The 21,175-nt window shown below is 37.1% G+C and overlaps 1 protein-coding gene across 2 annotated transcripts; it reads right to left on the bottom strand.

The window, feature by feature from the left end:
• Positions 1 to 1,475: 1,475 nt before the first annotated feature.
• LOC106873342 (calpain-9) lies at positions 1,476 to 20,920 on the bottom strand. 2 transcript variants are annotated; one of them, XM_089344670.1, is made up of 20 exons: positions 19,649 to 20,866; positions 17,742 to 17,808; positions 16,613 to 16,717; positions 15,847 to 16,006; positions 15,447 to 15,621; positions 14,362 to 14,445; positions 14,022 to 14,107; positions 12,568 to 12,645; positions 12,227 to 12,308; positions 10,713 to 10,812; positions 9,478 to 9,605; positions 7,923 to 8,131; positions 7,025 to 7,055; positions 6,570 to 6,696; positions 5,765 to 5,829; positions 5,469 to 5,537; positions 4,036 to 4,114; positions 2,849 to 2,965; positions 2,162 to 2,205; positions 1,476 to 1,781 (listed from the first exon to the last, which is right to left on the bottom strand). In XM_089344670.1, the coding sequence occupies exons 1-20, from the start codon at positions 19,808 to 19,810 to the stop codon at positions 1,746 to 1,748; spliced, it is 2,004 nt and encodes a 667-aa protein (XP_089200796.1). In that variant the 5' UTR covers positions 19,811 to 20,866; the 3' UTR covers positions 1,476 to 1,745. The 2 variants fall into 2 exon arrangements, with proteins under 2 accessions (XP_089200796.1, XP_089200797.1); XM_089344671.1 differs by lacking the exons at positions 1,476 to 1,781; positions 2,162 to 2,205 and adding an exon at positions 2,243 to 2,487 and having other exon boundaries at positions 19,649 to 20,920.
• Between the last annotated feature and the right edge of the window lie 255 nt (positions 20,921 to 21,175).

Raw genomic sequence — 21,175 nt, 5'->3', positions numbered from 1 at the left:
CTTTGTAATTAGATGTGGTTACTTCCCTTACATTGCTTGTTTGTTAGGATGCTTCCCTGACTGTATTCCGTATATTTTTTAGATACATGGAGCACTGAAACGAATGAACGGATACATACATACGTACGTACGTACGTACGTACGTGCGTGCGTGCGTGCGTGCGTGTAATGCAACACAATGCACCCCAATTTTTATTCACTGTAAGTTTTATATATCTGTGCTACTCTCTTTCTAGCTTTCACTCTTTCTCCTTCGCTCTCTTCTATTTCTAGCCTTTCTTCTTTCCCCCTTCATCCCTTCCCTTGTTCTCTCTCTCTCCCTCCCACTCTCTCTTCCCTCTGCCTGCTGCTGAAATTTGTAGTAAGGTTTATGATAAACTTTGACAGCTGCCCATTTTGCGCCATTATTATATTTTGACAATCTTTATTTTTTGTTAGAAAGCTGACACATCTAGTTGTTTATTCTAACTCATTTTGTGCTTTATAAAGTATTCATAAATTTGTACAGTTTTGAAATACGAGTTGTTTCTTGGAAATACAGCATCACAGACATTCTAATGTTATTACACAACAGACAGTCTAGAGTGGAACCAGCCAAAACTGCAATGACGATCTGGTATTTGACTGAAGATAGAAACCTCCAAATGACCCCTCCTTGTTTTTTCCTCTCCTTTTTTTGTATCGTCAAACTGTCCTGATGTTTTGTTGTCGCCTGTTACGTTCTTGTTCCATTTTTTGTTTTTTTTTAATTTCATATATACACATATACATACATATATATATATATATACAAACACACATACATACATACACACACACATACATACGTACATACATACATACATAAATGCATGCATACATGTTACAAGAACTTCGGAATACATCGGTGCTGTGACAAAAAGCAGAATAACAAATGCGTACTTCGGTAGACTGCGGAAGATATGGAATTCAGAGCCATCTGCATTTAGCAAGACCATATTTGACAATGGTTTTGTGGTACCAGTGATAGAACCAGCATCTGGGATACTGGACTGGACACTCAATGAGATACGCAGCCTGCACATCAAAACCAGAAAGATACTGACCACAACTGGCTCCGGAAAGGTACTGACCAGTTAGATTGAACTGAAACCAAACGATTCTTAACCAAGCAGTCACTCTTATCTATACATAACAACTTTCATCTACACACACATAGGCGGCGAGCTGGCGGAAACGTTAGCACGCTGGGCGAAATGCTTCGTGGTATTTCGTCTGCCGCTACGTTCTGAGTTCAAATTCCACCGAGGTCGATTTTGCTTTTCATCCTTTCGGTGTGGATTAAATAAGTACCAGTTACGCACTGGGGTCGATATAATCGACTTAATCCGTTTGTCTGTCCTTGCTTGTTCCCTCTGTGTGTAGCCCCTTGTGGGTAGTAAAGAAATAACACATACAAACATAGTGAAGGTCAAAATTTAGCAAGGAAAAAGTGATTGAACAGCGGTAACATCGTTTATTTAACTTACTTTTTTGCTCAACATACAGATCATTTCGGTTATCAAAAGTGCTTCTTCTCGGAGAAATTTCAAAAGGAACCATTTATATTGCTGAAAAATATTGTGTGTGTGTGTGTATATATATATATATATATATATATATATATATACGGGGCGTGAGAGAGAAATTTTTTGGCCAATAATTCTTAAAGCAGTCATGTGATCCAAAATACATTGTCACGTGATCCATGGCTCCAGGAATTTCCTCTATGTACTTCGAGGATTCATAGTATAAGGGAACCACTGCAAGAGAAACAGAAAAGATATTGAACGTGCGTGGGTGTGTATGCGTGTGTTTGTATGCGCATGTATATATATATATATATATATATATATATATGTATGTATACATGTGTGTAGTCCAAAAGTCTACGAAAATACAAAAAAAGAGAGAGAGACAGTGACAGTTGAGGGAACAGTAAATAAGGTTTGATGTTCAGAGGAAACTTGAAGAAGCCTTTAACGCTGATGATGATGGTTGTGGTAATGGTGGTGATGGTGATTATGATGGTGACAATGGTGTTGATGATGATGATGATGATGATGGTCATGATGCTGGTGATAATGTTGATGATGGTGATGATGATAACGATGATGTTGATAATGTGGAGACACACACTTACCGAAGTGAAGGTCACGTCATCACCACAATGTTTCAAATATATTTCTGGAACAGAAAGTCAACGGTTATTATTATTATTATTATTATTATTATTATCATCAAAGACAATGAAGCATCTTCTTGGATGATTGTATGCACCTCTGTACATGCGCCATACCAGCTACGCGAGGGCGTTTATAATCCATATCCATTAATGTTTATATTTTATGCTTTTTTGTCGCTGTATTGTGTCTCCATTTCTTTGTTTCCAGCTGTTATTCTTTTTATTATTGATCTTCTGCATAAATGAAGCTATATCCTTTAGGTTGTTGCTTTTCTATACACAAACTGAGAAGATATTTTGCGGAATAGTCATTTAAAAAAAAATTTATTTATCACTCAAAAAGACACATCTGCATCATCGATTTTGCACCCTTCTTAATTATAATTGTGATTTATTCATAATTATACATATTTCTTATATGAAGTTTATGATTACATGTTTGGCCATTGATAGGAATTGTTTATGATATATCCTTCGTAATGTATTTTTACATTCCTCTTCAATTAATTATATACATATATATATATATATATATATATATATATACAATACATATGTATGTATATGAATAGAGAGATAGATAGATAGAGCAAGAAAGAGAGACAGACAGAAGAAGTTGGATAAATAGCAGAGGAGACAACTTACTGGTGAGCGTCCTTAAACGTGCAAGGCTCTGGCAGAAATCATCGAAGAACATACGGCCTTTCTGATCAGCGTATCTGATACAAATGTTGACTGCAACACATTTATTAAGTTTACCGTCTGTAAAGAGATGGATACATGGTGTATTAACATGCAGACATGCTATTAGGCTGCTGGTCTGTTGCATGAATGTTCTCGTGTAATGCATTTAATCTGAAGTGAATGCAAATACTTGAAAAATATCAAGGTCCACTCAAGGGAAATAACAATTCAAGATGTCTCAAAATGACTTGCCTCCACTTATCTGTGTAACGATATATTTTGAAGTCTCGTATAACCTCACGTAATCTCATGTAGTCCAAACCAAAACGGACACGATTACCAGCACACTAAAGCAGAACGCTTGGAGAATTATGTTTTACTTGTTTCGGTTATTGGACTGCGACCATGCTAGATGCCACCTCGAAGGGGTTTGTTGCACAAATCAACCCCTGTATTTTGAAACAGGGTACTTATTCTAATAGTCACTTTTAGCTGAACCACTTGGTTACGGGGACATAAAAATATCAACATATATTGTCAAATGGTGTCACTGAAGATTTGTGTATGAGACGCGTGTCTGCCAAGTTTGTGCCAAAACTGCTTTCAGCTGACCGAAAAGACACTCAGGTTTCAGATGCACAAGATCTCTTTGATTGTGTTGAGAACGATGAAAACTTTTTGAAAACAATCATAACGGGTGATGAATCGTGGGTCTATGGGTATGACGCCGAAAAAAAGGGCTCAGTCTTCGTGGTAGAAGACTCCAGCCTCTCCGAGACTGAAGCAACGTGAACTGTTGACCGTTTTCTTCGACTACAAGGGGATTGTTCATCACGAGTCTGTTCCACCTGGTCAGACAATAAACAAGGGGTACCACCGTTACGTTTTGCGGCCTTTGCGGGATGCTATTCGTCGGAAAAGGCCACAATTACATGCTTCCAGTGAGTGGCAATCATACCATGACAACGCACCTGCCCATTTAGTGCAGACTGTGCAGACGATTTTGGCTAGGCACAGTGTTCCCGAGGTCATATGTGTGTGTCTATATATATCTCTCTCTGTATATGTGTGTGTGTGTGTGTATGTGTCTGTATGTATATACCTGACACACAAGGCATTTGAAAAGAAGCAAAATAGTAAATAGTTACGGGAAATGTCATAATAAGGCAACAGTTCATTAATATCCACCGTCCCAGAATCGTCGAAATCACAGGCATGGAAGTGTCTCTGAAAGAGAAAAAAGTAGAAGAAAAAAGGGTAAAGAATAGAGCATGAGAATGTGATATCACACACACGCACGCACACACAGGCACACAGACACACACAGATGTCGATGCATGGTATTTTGATCTGAGATCGTAAGTTGAAGCCAAAATGTTTTCAACATGGAAGACACAAGTCATCCTGAAACACACAAAGGCCGTCACCTTCACTTAAACACTTACTTGTAATGTGGTTCAGCAATTTCTTGCTTTGTAGCACTCAAAACGTTTGTGTTACGTATAAAACGTCCTCCCTCCATCAAATCAACATTGCCTGTACGGGTGCTCAAATGTGCCACCCGTCTCATTTCGAAGTGGTCGTAGAACAGCGTGAAATGTAGTATTTGTTTCAAGAAAACTACAAACCGCACGCTCTAGGAATTGAAACTGTGATCACACGATCGTGAATGCAACACTCTAATCGCTAGTCCATGTGTCGTCTATATATATATACATACATAATATAAGCAGAAAATGAAGAAAACTTTTGATCAACAAACAAATTGACTAGCATCAGTTGTTAGTTTCTAATACAAAACTTAACATAGCTTACAGCCGTTTCTGCTACCAATGTCAGTCAGTGCCATCATAGAAAATTATGAGAACAATATTTGTCATCTTTTATAGCACATCCAATCTGGTAGATGGAGTTTCATCAGAGTGAAGACAAATACATAAAAGAAAAGAAGAGGGAAGAGGAAAGGACAGGGCTTCAGGATGAGAAAAGGACCCTTAATAAATAAGAATCATACCATTTTGCAGTGTCAAGCTTGAAGTCGATGAGCAAATGAATAAACTAGAAAAATAATTGGTGGGTTAATCTTTCTTTAGGGGTGCCAGGGTGTATAAATAATAAGAAAATAAAACCGATACTTAAGTATAACAGGATTCGTCAAAGGTAATTTATACCGGTAGAAATTACGGATATTCTTATCCCTCAGACAGTTATTCCAACCCCTAACACTACTTATATATATATATATATATATATATATGTACATATGCGTGTGGAAGCGTGTACGCAAATGTTTTCCATTTGTCGAGTCGATATCAATCTACTTTCTAAGAAACCTACTTGAATTCCTAAGGGAGATAACAATAATCTATCCTTCTGGACACCTGAGTTACTCGCCCCTTACTTTCGTTTATTTCCCGTTTTTTACTTCTATTTTACATTTCCTTATCACTTTAGATTGCCAACTGCCATATCTTATTTCAATTTTCACATTGTTTATTTTTGGTTTCTTATTTACTTAAATGAAACATGGTTTTTTTTTTATTATACAAAAAAGAATTAATTGGCCAATCAAAATGGTCACCTGACAAAGGTTCACAAAGTCCCAGCATTCCTTTGTGTCATCCAGAGTCAGTAATCCATCACGTGATTTCTGGTGAGAAAAGCTAAGGTCAAGGTCAACAAGTGGATTATGGGATATATTAAAGGTTATTGTTTTGCTGTGTGGTGGTGGTGTAAGGTGGTTGTGGTGGTAGGAGATAGTATGTGATGGTGTGTGTGTGTGTGTGTATCCTCTTTGTGTGTATGCATCATGTTATGAACGTGTTGAATAACGACAACCAAAACAATGACTTATGACCATCACCATCGAAAGGATACATTATATCTCTCAATAAGGCAGCGGCAAGTCTCCAGAGAAAATATATCAGGTGTTGTCTGTTTGTCTGGAAAGAAAACAAGAAAAACGCTTTACTTTGCTAACAAGAACCCTGTCAATCATAAAAGTAGAATATACATGACGTGTGTGTGAGCATGCATATATATATATATATATATATATATACATACACGTAGTCCGTTGGTGATTTCTTCTCCTCTTCCTTTGGGCGTTTCTCTTTCTCCTTTCCGATGAGGAGCTATGTTCGAAATGTGAAACTCTCTCTCCTTTCACCGAGCGTCAAGCTAATATACTTCTTGTGCACGTTCTCACGTTCGTTGTTTTTCTTCTTTCTTTTCGTTTTTTTATCCGTTTATTTGAATTGAGTACACACACACACACACACACACACACACATACATACGTATACATAAGAGAGGGAACAAGGGATTCTTTTAGATCATAAGAACTCTTCTGGGTCTAATCGGAGAACGGGGAATCCCATGCTTGCAGCTGGTAGCGTTTGAAATGAATGCAAGGACTGTGAATTGTATTTCCCTTGCTGGGGAGGGTTGGGGCCAAGAAGGGCGTCCAGCTGTTGGAAATCTGATTCAAGAATGTAAAGTTTGGTATTAAAGGAAGAATGATGACAACAATGACGACGACAACGATGATGATGATGACGATGACGATGACGACAACAATGACAATGATGACGATGGTTACACTGATGACGATGATGATGATTACAATATCTCATCATCACTCCACAGACGTGGTGACAAACAGACAGACCCCTGAGCTTACCTATCCTCCACACGGTATTCAATACCCTTCTCAGCTGGCGCGCATCCACCTTTGATGAGGGAGTGTTCTTCTCAAAGATGCTGGCAAGGAGGTCTTCTTTGATCTTTGCAATTTCGTCAACTGTCTCCTGTAACAGAAAGAATATTGGTGCAGAAGTGAGACAACGGCGCACAGACTTGAGGAAAGTAAAACAGATCCGTTACACATCTTACATTCCATTGCATCACTCTGCAATATACGGCTGCAATTGTGTGCATACATGTGTCTGTGTGTATATATACGCATATATATATATATATATATACACACACACACACACACACACACACACACACATATATGTTTGTAAGCGTGTATTCAAGTGAATCAGTTCCTTAAATAGTAAAAAAAACCAAGGGTCGGGTCTATGAAATTGCTATCGTGTACAAACAAGAAGTGCAATGATGCAACCTTACCGGATCGACTGTCTCCACATCATCGAGGGACCTGCAATGGACATTGAAAGAGAAGGATTTAGACATTCCTAAACGAAGGTAAAGATACGTACAGAAATATACTGACAGCATCATACATAAACATACATACATACATACATACACATACATGCACACACACACACACACACAAATGCACAGGCATACAAATACATACATACACACACGCACATATATTGGGCTGGTGCATAATTATTGCGGTTTTCTTTTTTCAACAAATTTTACTCAACAAAAACAATAACAATATTTAACAAAAACATCTTTAAATGACGGTCTGACCGTCTGCCAAGCAAACGGGAAACATTAATTGAAGTGGATGGTGAATATGCTCCAGAACAATCATTTAAAGATGTTTTTTTGTTACATGTTATTGTTTTTGTTGAATAAAATTTGTTGAAAAAAACCCACAATAATTATGCACCAACCCAATATATAAACATATACATATATATATATATATATATATATATATATATATATATATATGTTTACATATATATCTATATATATATGTATATATAAATACATTTAAACACATAAGAGGTATCCATCATAGGATCCCTCTTATGTGTTTAAATTTACACTGTGTTCATATGAATAATATATAGTCTATAGACTAATTTTTTACATGCTAGGTCACTGGTAGTAGAAATTTCTAAAAATTCTTTATCACCCTGATATTAATTATATATGTGTATATTATATTATATTATGCTATATATATATATATTTATATATATACACACACAAGTGTATGTGTGCATGTGTATATAGCTGTGTTTATACATATGTGTGTGTGTTGGAAGGGTGTTAAGGTGACAGACAGGACAGGTAGAGAAAGAGATAACATAACAATCACCTGATCTTAACTGCCGTCTCTGTGAAGACTCGAAGAATGAACTCTGAAGACGTGTTCTCCTCGATGAAGGGAACAATGACATAGGAACCAGGCACAAGAGTCACGCCAAACGTCGTCTCCCGGCTGACATGTTCCTTCATTTCCGTTTCCATTTGCGTAGCGTATTCATCAAACTTCTCTGGGAGAGGGGTCGGGTAGCCAGGGTTCAGCTGCCGAATGGAGATTGTAAAATCGTCATCATCGTCGTCATCATCATCATCATCATGATCACAACTACCACCATCACCATTATCATACACACATATATATGTATTTACACACTCACATACACACGTGCACACACACACATACATATATATACATCAATCCATGCATAAATATACATACACACACACATATATATATATATATATATATATATATATATATATATATCTTTCTATATATATATATATATGTATATGGAGATGAGAATAGAGAAGAGAGAGAGAGAGAGAGGAAGAGAGGGGAAGAGAGTAAAAGTGAAAATGTGTGTGTGTGTGTTAACAATACAAAATATAGAATCAACACCACAGACAGTAATTTTGTTTCTAATTAATTCCACCTCCGGATTATTCTTATATTTAATTTTATCTTATATATATATATATATATATATATATATATATATATATATATATACTAGCAAGATTACCCGGCGTTGCTCGGGTATTAAATGCTTGGCAATGGTCTTAATAGGTTCTTCCATTTGTTTCGGTGTCCATCTCTTTGAATATTTCTTTTGCACTAAGCTGCAAACATTGACATTGAGGAAGAAGTGATTTCCCCCATAGACCATAAATAAAGTAGTAACCACAGGGTGAAAAGCCCTGGAGAAGCCACGAGAGTATTTCAGGGGGTGCAACAATTGAACGTAAAGTAGCCTTGAAAAGGTCCATGTTTATTGTTCTCACAAGAGCCCTGAAAAGGATCGTTAACCGTTCACAGGTATAAACGTCCTTGTTTTAGTTTACAAGAAAAGCAGTGGGTGCAGTGATGCCAAAACTCAAGCTATCTGCAAGGGGACTGAGAAGGGGGCAAAATAAAAAGCAAGTCTGTGGTATTAAGCAGAATATTTTCTGTAGGCCATCTTTTTATGCCAACACAAAATGACGTACATGATAACACTTCCAATCAGTTAAGATCCGAAACTGTGAGTGCCAGCGACTGATATTGTTATTATAATTATTGTGAGGCGTTGAGTTGGCAGAACTGTTAGCACATCGGACAAAATGCTTAGCGGCATTTCTTCCATCTTTACCGTTCTGAGTTTAAATTCCACTCAGCCTTATAAAACGTTATGTACCAGTCAAGTACTGGGGCCAAAGTGATCAGCTTATCTCCCTCTCTGCAAATTTCAGACTTTGTGTCTATTATAGAAAAGATAATTATTATTGTTGTTGCTGTTGTTGTAAAGACAATTTATTATATTTGTTAAAAGAAGTAGAAAGGAATAGAGAGGAGCAGTAAAGAAGGGGTTAGGGTTAGGGTTAAGGTTAGGGTAAGAGTGACTGACCTTGTACAGGTGTACGCCGATACTAACACTTTGGTGCATTAGCCGATGCATCAGGGATATCACTGTCCGGACATCACCCTCACCCTCACGGATCTCCAACAGGTACTGAGGATTCTTCCAGTAGATATCTGAGGTGCATAATAATAACGTAGCAACAGTAGTAGTAGTAGTAGTAGTGGCAGCAGCAGTAGTAATAGTGGTAGTAGTAGTTCACATGAATATCTATGTACACACTCACATACATATTGTCTGACTCATGCAATCATACAAACATGCATGCTAAAAAAAAACATGATGATGCTATCTCTGTCTGTCTGTCTGTCTCTTTATATATATATATATATATATAATTTTCCCAGAGGATGTATCAACCGTTACCAATATAGCATAAGAACTTACCTTAGGAGATCATTAACTAGATTCCTTAAGGGTCGTTCTCACAGTTTATATTTATATTATAAGGTTTTTAACTTTTAAATTTTCATATTCAAAAGAGACAGAGACTTCAAATTCGATATATCGATTTATTCACCACTCTATGTTAACATTTCTGTGCCAAACTTATCCAGTGACTGGTCCATTGGATTTAGACATTTGGCACTTCTTCAGGAGTGGTTACCTTTCGAACAAAACGCGAAAAAACACATACATAACTATTATTAGGTCTTTAGGATCTCGTTAGCTTTCGTCTTTCGTATATATATATATATATATATATATATATATATATATATGTGTGTTTATATGGGCATGCGTATGGATGTAGAGAGTTGTGTATGGAAGTGCCGATCAAGTGGGTAACACTTGTGGAAAAGGGAAACCCAGGAAGACACGGGACGAAGTGTTGAGGGCCAATCTCTAGGCACAGAACCCTACGAAAGAGATGAGTGAGGATTAAGCCCTCAGGCGTTTTGCTGTACTCACGAGGAGCCATTTACCACAGCGGAATTGGTAGGGATGCTGCTACCACATAAAAAACAACCAACTCCACTCTGTGGAGTTGGTTGGCATTTGGAAGAACCTTCAACCAAAGAAATCATACCAGAACAAACAATGAAACTGCTCAAGCCATTCCAATATGGAAAACGGACATTAAAAGCTGCTGCTGCTGAGGATGATTGGCTAAACCAGTTATAAAGACTGACTGTTGTATCAGGAGTGACTTGAGGCTAAACAACAACAACAACAAGGAAGGGCTCATTAAATGAAGTAACCCAAGGTGGGCCTGTCCTCACCTTTAGAATTGTCATTACCACCAGATGTGATCTTCTTGAGCCATTGGCCATCTTCCCGGAATGTGTGCCATTTCCTTGCTGATGTTTTCTCCTCTGTTCCCTGTCAATGCAACAACAACAACAACAATAAGAACAGCCACAACAACAACAACAACAACAAGGATAATAATGTGTGTGTGTGTGTATGCATCGTTATGCGTACACCTCAGAGCAGGTATTGCCAAGCTTTTGATGAAATTTGATGCAGATCTCTGCTCAACTTTCCTGTCATGGTTCATTGTTTCTTCTCCATCTCCGCATATTCTGCACTTTCTTGTTATGTTTCTTTTCCTTATATGTTTTTGGTAATTTCTGGTCGAGAGGCTTTGGTCTTGGGCAGCAATTAAAATATCCTTCAGTCTCTGCTTTGAGTCCTGAGCTTCTCAACCTTTGCTGGGATTTTTCTCTGTCTATTTCTTTTGCATTTAGTTTGTGTGTGTGTGTGTTTACAGGTATGCTTTGATATGTGCGTTAATGTGTTCCCGGAACCACTCGTGAAGCAAAAACTCATAGAACAGAGCAATAATTTCTCATAGTAGCAATAAATTGTAATTTGTTCCCAGACAAAATATTTCATCGTTAAAATCCACAAAACTTGTTAGTAAATGGCAATTAAACAACATCGGAATACTCTTTTACTCTTTTACTTGTTTCAGTCATTTGACTGTGGCCATGCTGGAGCACCACCTTTAGTCGAGCAAATCGACCCTAGGACTTATTCTTTGTAAGCCTAGTACTTATTGTATGGGTCTCTTTTGCCAAACTGCTAAGTGACGGGGACGTAAACACACCACCATCGGTTGTCAAACGATGCTGGGGGGGGGGGGAACAGACATGCAAGCATATACACACACACATATATATATATATGCATATATATACAACGGGCTTCTTTCAGTTTCCGTCTACCAAATCCACTCACAAGGCTTTAGTTGGCCCGAGGCTATAGTAGAAGACACTTGCCCATGGTGCCACGCAGTGGGACTGAACCCAGAACCATGTGGTTGGGAAGCAAGCTACTTACCACACAGCCACTCCTGCACCTATATGTCAAAAATATTTTATGGAAAACAAAAAGAAAGTCAAGATCCTTCATGATGAAAAAAATTATTCTTATAATCGTTTTCTGAATCCCTTTCACTCACAATGGACTCACCCTCACCATTACTTGTAGACGTGGTCAGCGATTCACAAGCATTCGTAGAAGGACTTGTAGATGACTTTTTACAAACAAGTCTAGAGTTGTTCGCTCAGAAGAAGGTTCTTTGTTGCTTTCTATAAATGTCTTGGTAACATGCAGAGACATTTGTTCTGGTAAGATGGAGTTCAAGACTTGGATCTTGTGTTTCAACAATAAAACTCGTAAACGCGGAGTCTCGTAAAGCAGATTCCTCTTAAAGTGAGGTATTCCTGTATGTATGTATGTATGTATGTATATATGTATGCATGTATGCTGTTAGTTGTGTGTGACTGACCTCAAAGCTGGTTATTGTAAATGGATCGACGTGACACATCTCGATAACAGAGAAGTTCTTCAGGAAATCATTGAAGTCCATCCTGTGAAGAGAGAAAGAGAGAGTGAGCGAGTGAGGGAGGGAGGGAAGGAGGGAGGAAGAGGGGGTTACTGGTGGGGAGGAGAATTTGATCTGGAGGAGTAGTTGGAGGTTTAAAAGAACAATGGAAGTAAAAGCAGCAGTGACACAAACAAGAACATCCACTACGGAAGTAGTAACTGCTGCTGCTGCTGCTACAGTAATAGCAGCAGCAAAGACAGCAACACCAACAACAACAACATCAAAACGAAGGCAATCTTTACCAGAATTCTCCATCGTCCTTCACTTCCAGATTCGTCCGTTTTCTCTCTTCTTCTGTCAATCCATTCCATTCTTCAGATCTTCAAAGAGGAAAAAAAAAGAAGGGGGGGCCAGTGGTGTTAATTAACTGCATCTACAGGTGTGTTGACATGTACGTACGTGTGTGTGTGTGTGTGTGTATACATATATATATATATATATATATATATATATATATACACATATATAATGTTATAAATAATATATATATATATATATAATGTTATAAATAATATATATATATATATATATAATGTTATAAATAATATATATATATATATATATAATGTTATAAATAATATATATATATATATATATATATAATGTTATAAATAATATATATATATATATATAATGTTATAAATAATATATATATATATATATAATGTTATAAATAATATATATATATATATATAATGTTATAAATAATATATATATATATATATAATGTTATAAATAATATATATATATATATATAATGTTATAAATAATATATATATATATATATAATGTTATAAATAATATATATATATATATATAATGTTATAAATAATATATATATATATATATAATGTTATAAATAATATATATATATATATATAATGTTATAAATAATATATATATATATATATAATGTTATAAATAATATATATATATATATATATATATATATATATATATATACATATGTATATGCCTATATACATATGTATATGTACATACTTACATATATACGTATATACTCAGGCATAAGTAGGCAGAGGACGTCACAGAATGTAAACAACATAAAATATGCAAACCTGGAATATGAACGTTTTTGCGAACAACGAAACAAATGGAAAAGAAGACAAGCAACACAACGAATGCCCCTTCACCAGTTGTCGGCTGATTTTCTAATCTGTATTTTGAGCAATTCACGCAGTGAGAAGCTCGCTTCCCAATCGCATGGTTCCGGGTTCAGTCTTAGCAAAAGAGACTGATAAAATAAGTTCAATTAAAACCCTTCAAATTGGTGCTCCAGCATGACCACAGTCAAATGATAAGCAATTAAAAGAATTAAAGTGTGTATAGCTATGCAGTAAGAAGCTTGCTTCCCAACCACATGGTTCTGGGTTCAATCCTACTGTGTGGCACTTTAGTCAAGTGTCTTCTACTATAGCCTCGGGCTGACCAAAGCCTTGTGAGTGGATTTGGTAGACAGAAACTGAAAGAAGCCTGTCATATATATATATATATATATATATATATATATATATATATATATATATGTATGTATGTATGTATGTATACATAAACACATTTACACACACACGTGTGTGTGTATGTACAAAGGGTGTCTGTGAAAGTATAATGCTGCTTCTACTATTACCACCTGGTTGAATATTCCTGGTATTCAGTTTGTGAATGTTTTACTTACGAATCACTCCAGGGTCCATTCCACTCCTTTTCGCCCCATGGATTTCTCAGTTTTATAAGGTTCACCTCCTTTCCTTTGTATTGAACCTGCAAACAGAAAGAATGCTCTATACTCACATACAGACATCGCTCCTCCTCACCCCTTCTTCCTACTCCTCCCCCTTCTTCCTCCTCCTCCTCCCCCTTCAAATAAAACAGACGACACTTCAGAAGCCATTTTGAGAAACTGGGTTTGGCAGAAAATACTTCGTGCTCTGCTTCAGTTGGTTTTGCTTTGTGTTTTGCTAATTAAAATTGATAAAGGAAAGGTGTAAAGAAAGGTGAGAAGATTAATAACTTACCTTCGCAAGTTTTATTATGCTGTAAGCATGATATGAAAAAAGACCTACACCTGTCTTGCCTTCTACTTCATAATTCTCATCAAGCTAAGTGAAATAAAGAAAGAAAGCAAAGTAACAACAACAACAACAACAATAATAGTAATGGAAGTGTTATCAAGTACATTGTTTTGTCTTGGTATAAAAAGATGGCCTACAGCAAATATTCTGCTCAATACCACAGATTTGCTTGTCAGTTGTTTGACCTTAACAAGTTAAGCATGTCCCTTGGTGGCTGACGATATGTGCATCTCTGATCAGGAGCAGAAGTAGTGGGGGAGCATCATAGCCTTGTGTTGAGAGGAATTCTTTGGGGTTTGAATAATTCACCTTTGGAAACATGGGCGTTTTGTTCAACATCCTTAAACAAACCTTATTCAGGGACCTTTTGAGCAGAATGGGCTATTCGACCTGAACAAAATTCTAATTGGGCCCCATCTGCAAGGTGCCGTTTATTTTGATATGAGATCATGTCGCGCACATACGGCTGTGATGCATGTGCCTGGTGTACCCTTATCAGACGGGTAGTCATGATGGGTATAACAGGCTTCGTGTATTTGTACCCCAGTATCACTTTGATAGCAGACACGGCTCTCTCACTCAATAATAATAATAATAATGGGAAAACAGACCGAGAGCACTATATTGGTAGCACCGGAACACTAAAAAAAGAGACTTTGGGTGTTTTGGCCGGTGAGCTGCATATTATTTAGAAAATGTAGGCTGCTGCCTATGGAACAGAAAGGGTGCCGCAAAAGGAACTGGGGAATGAAGGATCAGCTCATAATCGATAACTTAGTCATCAGAAACTGTAAGAGAATATACACAAACCTGAACAAAATAAAATAAGATAACAAGGTGAATGCAACTGATGTTCCTAAGACATTTATAAATAGAAAGGTGGTCTTATAGCTGGGTGCTTTTTACGTGCCAATGGTACAGTTGCAGTTTACATGTGGATATGTATATATATATGGATGCTGTTATATTAGAAACACACACACACACACACACACAAAGTATAGAAAGACACAGAAAAATATACTTACAATGGCACAAGAAAACATTGACTGCATGGTGGCCATTCTTGTCATCATCTGGAATGTTTCTGTAGGGTTGGGGTCATCGGCATTAATGAAGAAGCATTCGGAGACTCCTCCAGTCATGTCCACCATGCCACGGGCAACGAAACCACCAATCAACGTCTCATAGCAGCCGGCAAGCCTTCACCAACAAAGATATACATACATACAAACATATATATATATATATATATATATATATATATAGAGAGAGAGAGAGAGAGAGTGAGTGACAGAGACAGATAGAAAGAGTGAGAGAGAGAAAGAGAAAGAAAGAGGTGTAGAGGATGAGAAAATGCTGGAGAGAGCGGGAGAGAGAGAGAGGGGGGGAGAGTGTGAGAAAGAGAGAGAGAACGAGGTGTCTTACTTGGCATAGGCCTTCTCCAAGAGACACACCCAAAATTCGTCAGGTTCTGAATTATTGTGAGCGTAAAGTATTTCATGAGTGATTCTGTTGACTGGAAGTCGGTCATCGACGACGACTTCTTTCCATTCTCCATACCACCAAAAATTGAAACGGAAAATTCCTGCAATTGACCAGAATGAATAATGGTGCAAAATTGGCAATAAGCATCAAAAGTGAATCTGAGAATTTAACAAGAGATTTGTATTACGTCATGGCATATCTAGAGCTACATTCTTTAATGTAACTCTACTTTTTGTTATTAATCATTTGGATGTATATGTTCTGCTGGATGCGTTGTGTTCATATGGCATTAGAAATAATGTTATATTTATATTTTTCTGGTTATATATACACACATATATATATATGCCGCTGTGTGTTTGTGTCACCTTCTCCTGACATCATGTGACTTTTGTGAGCAAGCTTAATTCTCATAAAAGCCAAGTCCTTCGTTTGCAGTCTTCCTCAAACATATGCCTGGGCTCAGTGTAAATATCCCCTTAAAAAAGCAACAGGTGAGGATTGGTGACAGGAAGGGCATCCTGCTGTTGAAAATCTGGCTCAACAAATTGTGTCTGTCAGAGGCAAGCATGGAAAACAGAATCTTAAAACGATGAGGATTGAAAGGAGACAGATGAGGAAGACCATAAGAACAGACTACTTAAAAAAAAAGAAAAGAAACTGACCTCAGATGACCTCTGATGACCTTTCATGCCACTATACTCACCTGCATAGTCTTCAGTGAACGACTGGTTGCCAGGGACAACTTTTTCAAACACCTTCCTGTTGTTGGTAAGTAAACAGTTTACAGCGGAGATAAACCAACAGTCACCTGTGTGTGGAGAGTAGTGGAGAGAAGAGAGAGGTTTTAATGGTGGTGGTGGTCGCAGGGGTATGTGTTTGAGTGGTAGTGATGATGGACCATAGATATATATATATATATGTATATAGATATATGTCTGTATACAGTAATAATTTGAACTCAGAATGGAGTGACAGGCGAAATACCTCTAAGCATTCCATTCGGTGTCCTAATGATTCTACCAGCTTGCTGTCTTAATGTAATAATAACAATAACAACAATAATGATAAAAAAATAAACAGTTCCTATCATAGTGGGTGAATTAGATATGATAAAAAAATATTCAAGCGAAGGCATAACAAAAACACCAGGACTAAAAAATATATATAACACACAAAAAACAGCACTACTAGGCACTGCACACTTGTAAAACCCTTTCAATACAGTGAAAATAAGATCCATACTCAGTGCGTATTATTAATATGTCCAGGAATGCTAGCTGACTGTCTTTTTCTTCTTCCATTGTGAACTGTATGGATGGCTTTATTGAGTTCACATGATCGAACAGCACTTGGACATCTTCCTGGTGGGGGCCAGAGTATAAAGGTGTCATCAATATACCGTAGCCATAGGGTTGGTTTTAGTGGTGTTGATCCTAAAGCCAAATTCTCAAAGTATTCATGTATATATTGGCTATTACTGGTGATAAATGCGAACCCATAACTAAACCCTTTTCCTGTCTATATATATCAGTGTCCATTCTGAAGTAGGTAGTTTCTACACAGGTCAACACCTGTCTGTCTGTTAGTCTGTCTATCTATCTGTCTGTCTGTCTGTGTTGTCTGTTTGTGTCTGCCTATCAATCAATCTTACCATCAACACATTTCTCTGTCTCTTTATCCCTCCACCCGTTCATCCACCCGTTTGTGTATATGTCCACCTGTCTGTCGGTCCATCCGTCCTCCTGTTCGTACATCAGCCTGTCTGTCTGTCTGTCTGCCAGTACTTCTATTCCCCTAATAACGTTTGCCTCACACAAACACCTTCCACTTACCAAGTTCTCCTTGGTTAAAATCACGGTATGTGGCTTCTCGCATGAACACTGCTGTCTTCTTTATTTCCTGTGGAAAAGAGCAAAAGATGCTTTATTAGTTGTACCATAATTAACTAATTAGTCGAATAATCATAGTTGAACCCGGAACCATGTGGTTGGTAAGTAAGCTGCTTACCACCCAGCCACTCCTACACCTCTTCAGGTTATTTTTCAAAATATTATAAATCTAATTTTACATCTTTTTAAAAAATAAGCAATAAAATTAAGCATCAACAATTAAAAATTAAAACTAAATAAAAATTATACTTTGTAATATTAAGAATTAAAATTAAAATCTATAAATTATACATTATAAATAAGTTTTCCCAAATTATTTCAATATATATATATGTATAGATTTTTAAATTAGTATTTTGCAGAGTAGGTTTTTCTAGATGATGTCTGATCTCCTTCATTGTTTGAATTGCCTTTGGATGGTTCTTCCATAAATTATTAATATATATATATATATATATATATATATATACATACACACGCTAATACACGACCTATGTTATAATCCCCACTCTTGCTTATACAACGAATGGGGCAAAACTAGAAGGTATACAGCCCTTACTCGGTATTACCTGTATCTTTGGGGTTTGGTTGACTCCAATACCCTTCTTAACCTTACATATATATATATATATATATATATATATATATATATATATATACATATGACAGGCCTATGTATACACATATATATATATCAACACACACACGCACGCACACACACACATACATACATACATACACCGCAAAAGTAAATAGATAGCCGACACTGTACTGCTTAACCTGTGCCAAGATAGACATACGCATGATGCCAAAACAGGTTAACTCATAAAAAACAGCATGAAGCATGTCTGTTAATTACGTGATTTTCGCTTTTTAAAAATAGTTCTTTTGAGATATGATAGAACCTATTTGTGGTTGAGATTTCAGAATCTTTGTATACGGTCTGTGTACTTATTTACCTAGCTGTCTATCTGTCTATCTATCTATATAAACACGTCTGTACTAAAGGAAGGGTAGATCCTAAAGCTTTTAATTGTGGTTCTTTCAGGGAAGTGGTGGTAGATTTTGAGGGGAGCGGCTGGCTCATCTTAGTAGAATGCAGCTATAATTAAACCTGACCAGCAACAGGATCATGAAGGAAGAACACATTAGATGATGTAGTCCTAGATATACTATGTCCAAATAAAAGACAGGATGGTCATAGCTGGGACATGTTTGATCACAGGTCTACTGGATCCGGACTGACCTGGGGCTAAACAGCAACAAGAAAGGACACGTTAGATAATGTAGTCCTAGATACACTATGTCTGAATAAAAGACAGGATGGTCACAGTGGAAACATTTTTGATCATGGGTCTACAGGGTCAGGAGTGACCTGGGGTTAAACAACATCAAGAACAACAACAACACCAACTTGAAAAACATCGGTAAACAAACGCCGGTGTAGCTGTGTGGTAAGAAGCTTGCTTACGAACCACATGGTTGAGCAAGTGTCTTCTGCTAAAGCCTTGTGAGTGGATTTGGTAAACGGAAACTGATAGAAGTCCGTCGTTTATATATATATATATATATATATATATATGTGTGCGTGTGTGTGTGTGTGTGTGTGCGTTTGTGTCTGTTTTCATCTCCTCCCCCCACCTCTACCACTGCTTGCAACTCGTGTTGTCAACCGGCAAAAACTGATCAACAGAATAAGTACCAGGCTTACACAGACTAGGTCCTGGGTTTGAGTTCTTTGACTAAAACCCTTTAAGGCGGTGCTCCAGCATGGCCACAGTCAAATGACTGAAATTAATAAATGAATAAAAGAATAAAATAAAAGAATCAAGTCTGACATTTGTTCTCACCTTTGGCCTTTTCCACGCTAGGTCCTTTTGCACAGTTTCCAAAAATAGGGACCTGAATGTTGCAGGAAACTCCGGATCCTCAAAAAGCGATCCTTCTGCCAGACAATTTTTTTTTATTCCTTCGTAAGGTGTTGGCTTATCTTTGTGAGGTGTCGGAGCCATTTCAGTTGGTTCTGAGAATTTCAGAGAAATACAAATGATTTTGAACAGAATCAGAAAAGTTCAGATGTGTTCATAGAAATCCAGAGAGTTCCTTGAGAAGTTCTTGGAGAGTTGAAGAGTTTCAGGGAGATTTAGATAAGAAGTTGAGATAGGTTTTGGGAATTGCAGAGAAGTTTGTAGAATTTACTAGAGTTTTGAAGAATTTTGGAGAGATTCAGAGAAGCTAATATCGGTTCTAGGAATTGCAGATTGGAACTGAAATGCAAGAATATGCTTAGAAAGGTACAAGAGATTATGAAGATGTTTGACTTGTGTAAGTGAAGCTGATTTTGGTAATGTGGTAAGGATTAAGTTACAGAGACAGAACGGGAAAGAGAGAGAGAGAGAGAGAGAGAGAGAAAGAGAGAGAGAGAGAGTGATGGATAATGGGGGAAAGAGAGAGAGAGTGTGTGTGTGTGTATTAATACGTATGTGTATGGTTGTATGTTTACGCATCAGCCATGACACAAATAACTGCAGCTGTTCTGTGAGGCTGGTTCGCCATGTGTAGCAGCAATAGTACAAGGATGGCTTGTTCAGTGGTATGTTCACATGTGTGTGGGGGGGGGGGTAGAACAGGTGGGATCGGGGTAGGTGGTGATGCTTGAGGCTTGTATAATGGTGGCGAGATAGGGCGATGTACTGGGATATGTCTACGTATGTATGTATGTGTGCTTGTATGTAAATAAGCATGTATGATTGCACACACACACACACACACACACACACAGACATCATTAGTAGTTTATCTATCTGAAAAGCAGGCCCATACTAAAGTATTTAAGCAGTGATATGATAATCAGGAGGTTGAATGTCATGACCCCGTAACCAACCATAACAGCCAACTTCTTGAAAAAAATAAACCTCTCAATATATTCTGTAGAGCAGAGGCCAAAATTAGAGAACGAAAATGAAAAAATAAAGGTAATTACCATGCCAAAGGCAACCGAAGAATATGATGATACACACACACACACACACACACACACTCTAAATGTAAGTATAGACATATATATGTATGTATGTATCTATTTATCCATCTTTCTCTCTCTCTCTCTGTGGCTATCTGTGTATGTAATATATATATATATATATATATATATGGGAGAATGTACGAAAAAAAAACAACAGACGAGGACAGGTGGTGTAAACAACAAAAGGATGTATTAGTTTGACGCTCGGGAATACAGAAAGTCTTTAACATTTCGAGCTACGCTCTTCAACAGAAAGAATACGGAGAAAACAAGGAGAAAAACACGGAGAAAAAAATTGAATGGTCTTTGGTCAACGATCTATCATATATATATATATATATATGTATGCATG

Source organism: Octopus bimaculoides, chromosome 28 (genome assembly GCF_046866305.1).
Source record: "Octopus bimaculoides isolate indiv1 chromosome 28, ASM4686630v1, whole genome shotgun sequence".
Classification (NCBI taxonomy): Eukaryota; Metazoa; Mollusca; class Cephalopoda; order Octopoda; family Octopodidae; genus Octopus; species Octopus bimaculoides.
The sequence above is the reverse complement of the archived record's forward strand: the minus strand, read 5'-3'. Positions and strand labels throughout refer to the sequence as shown.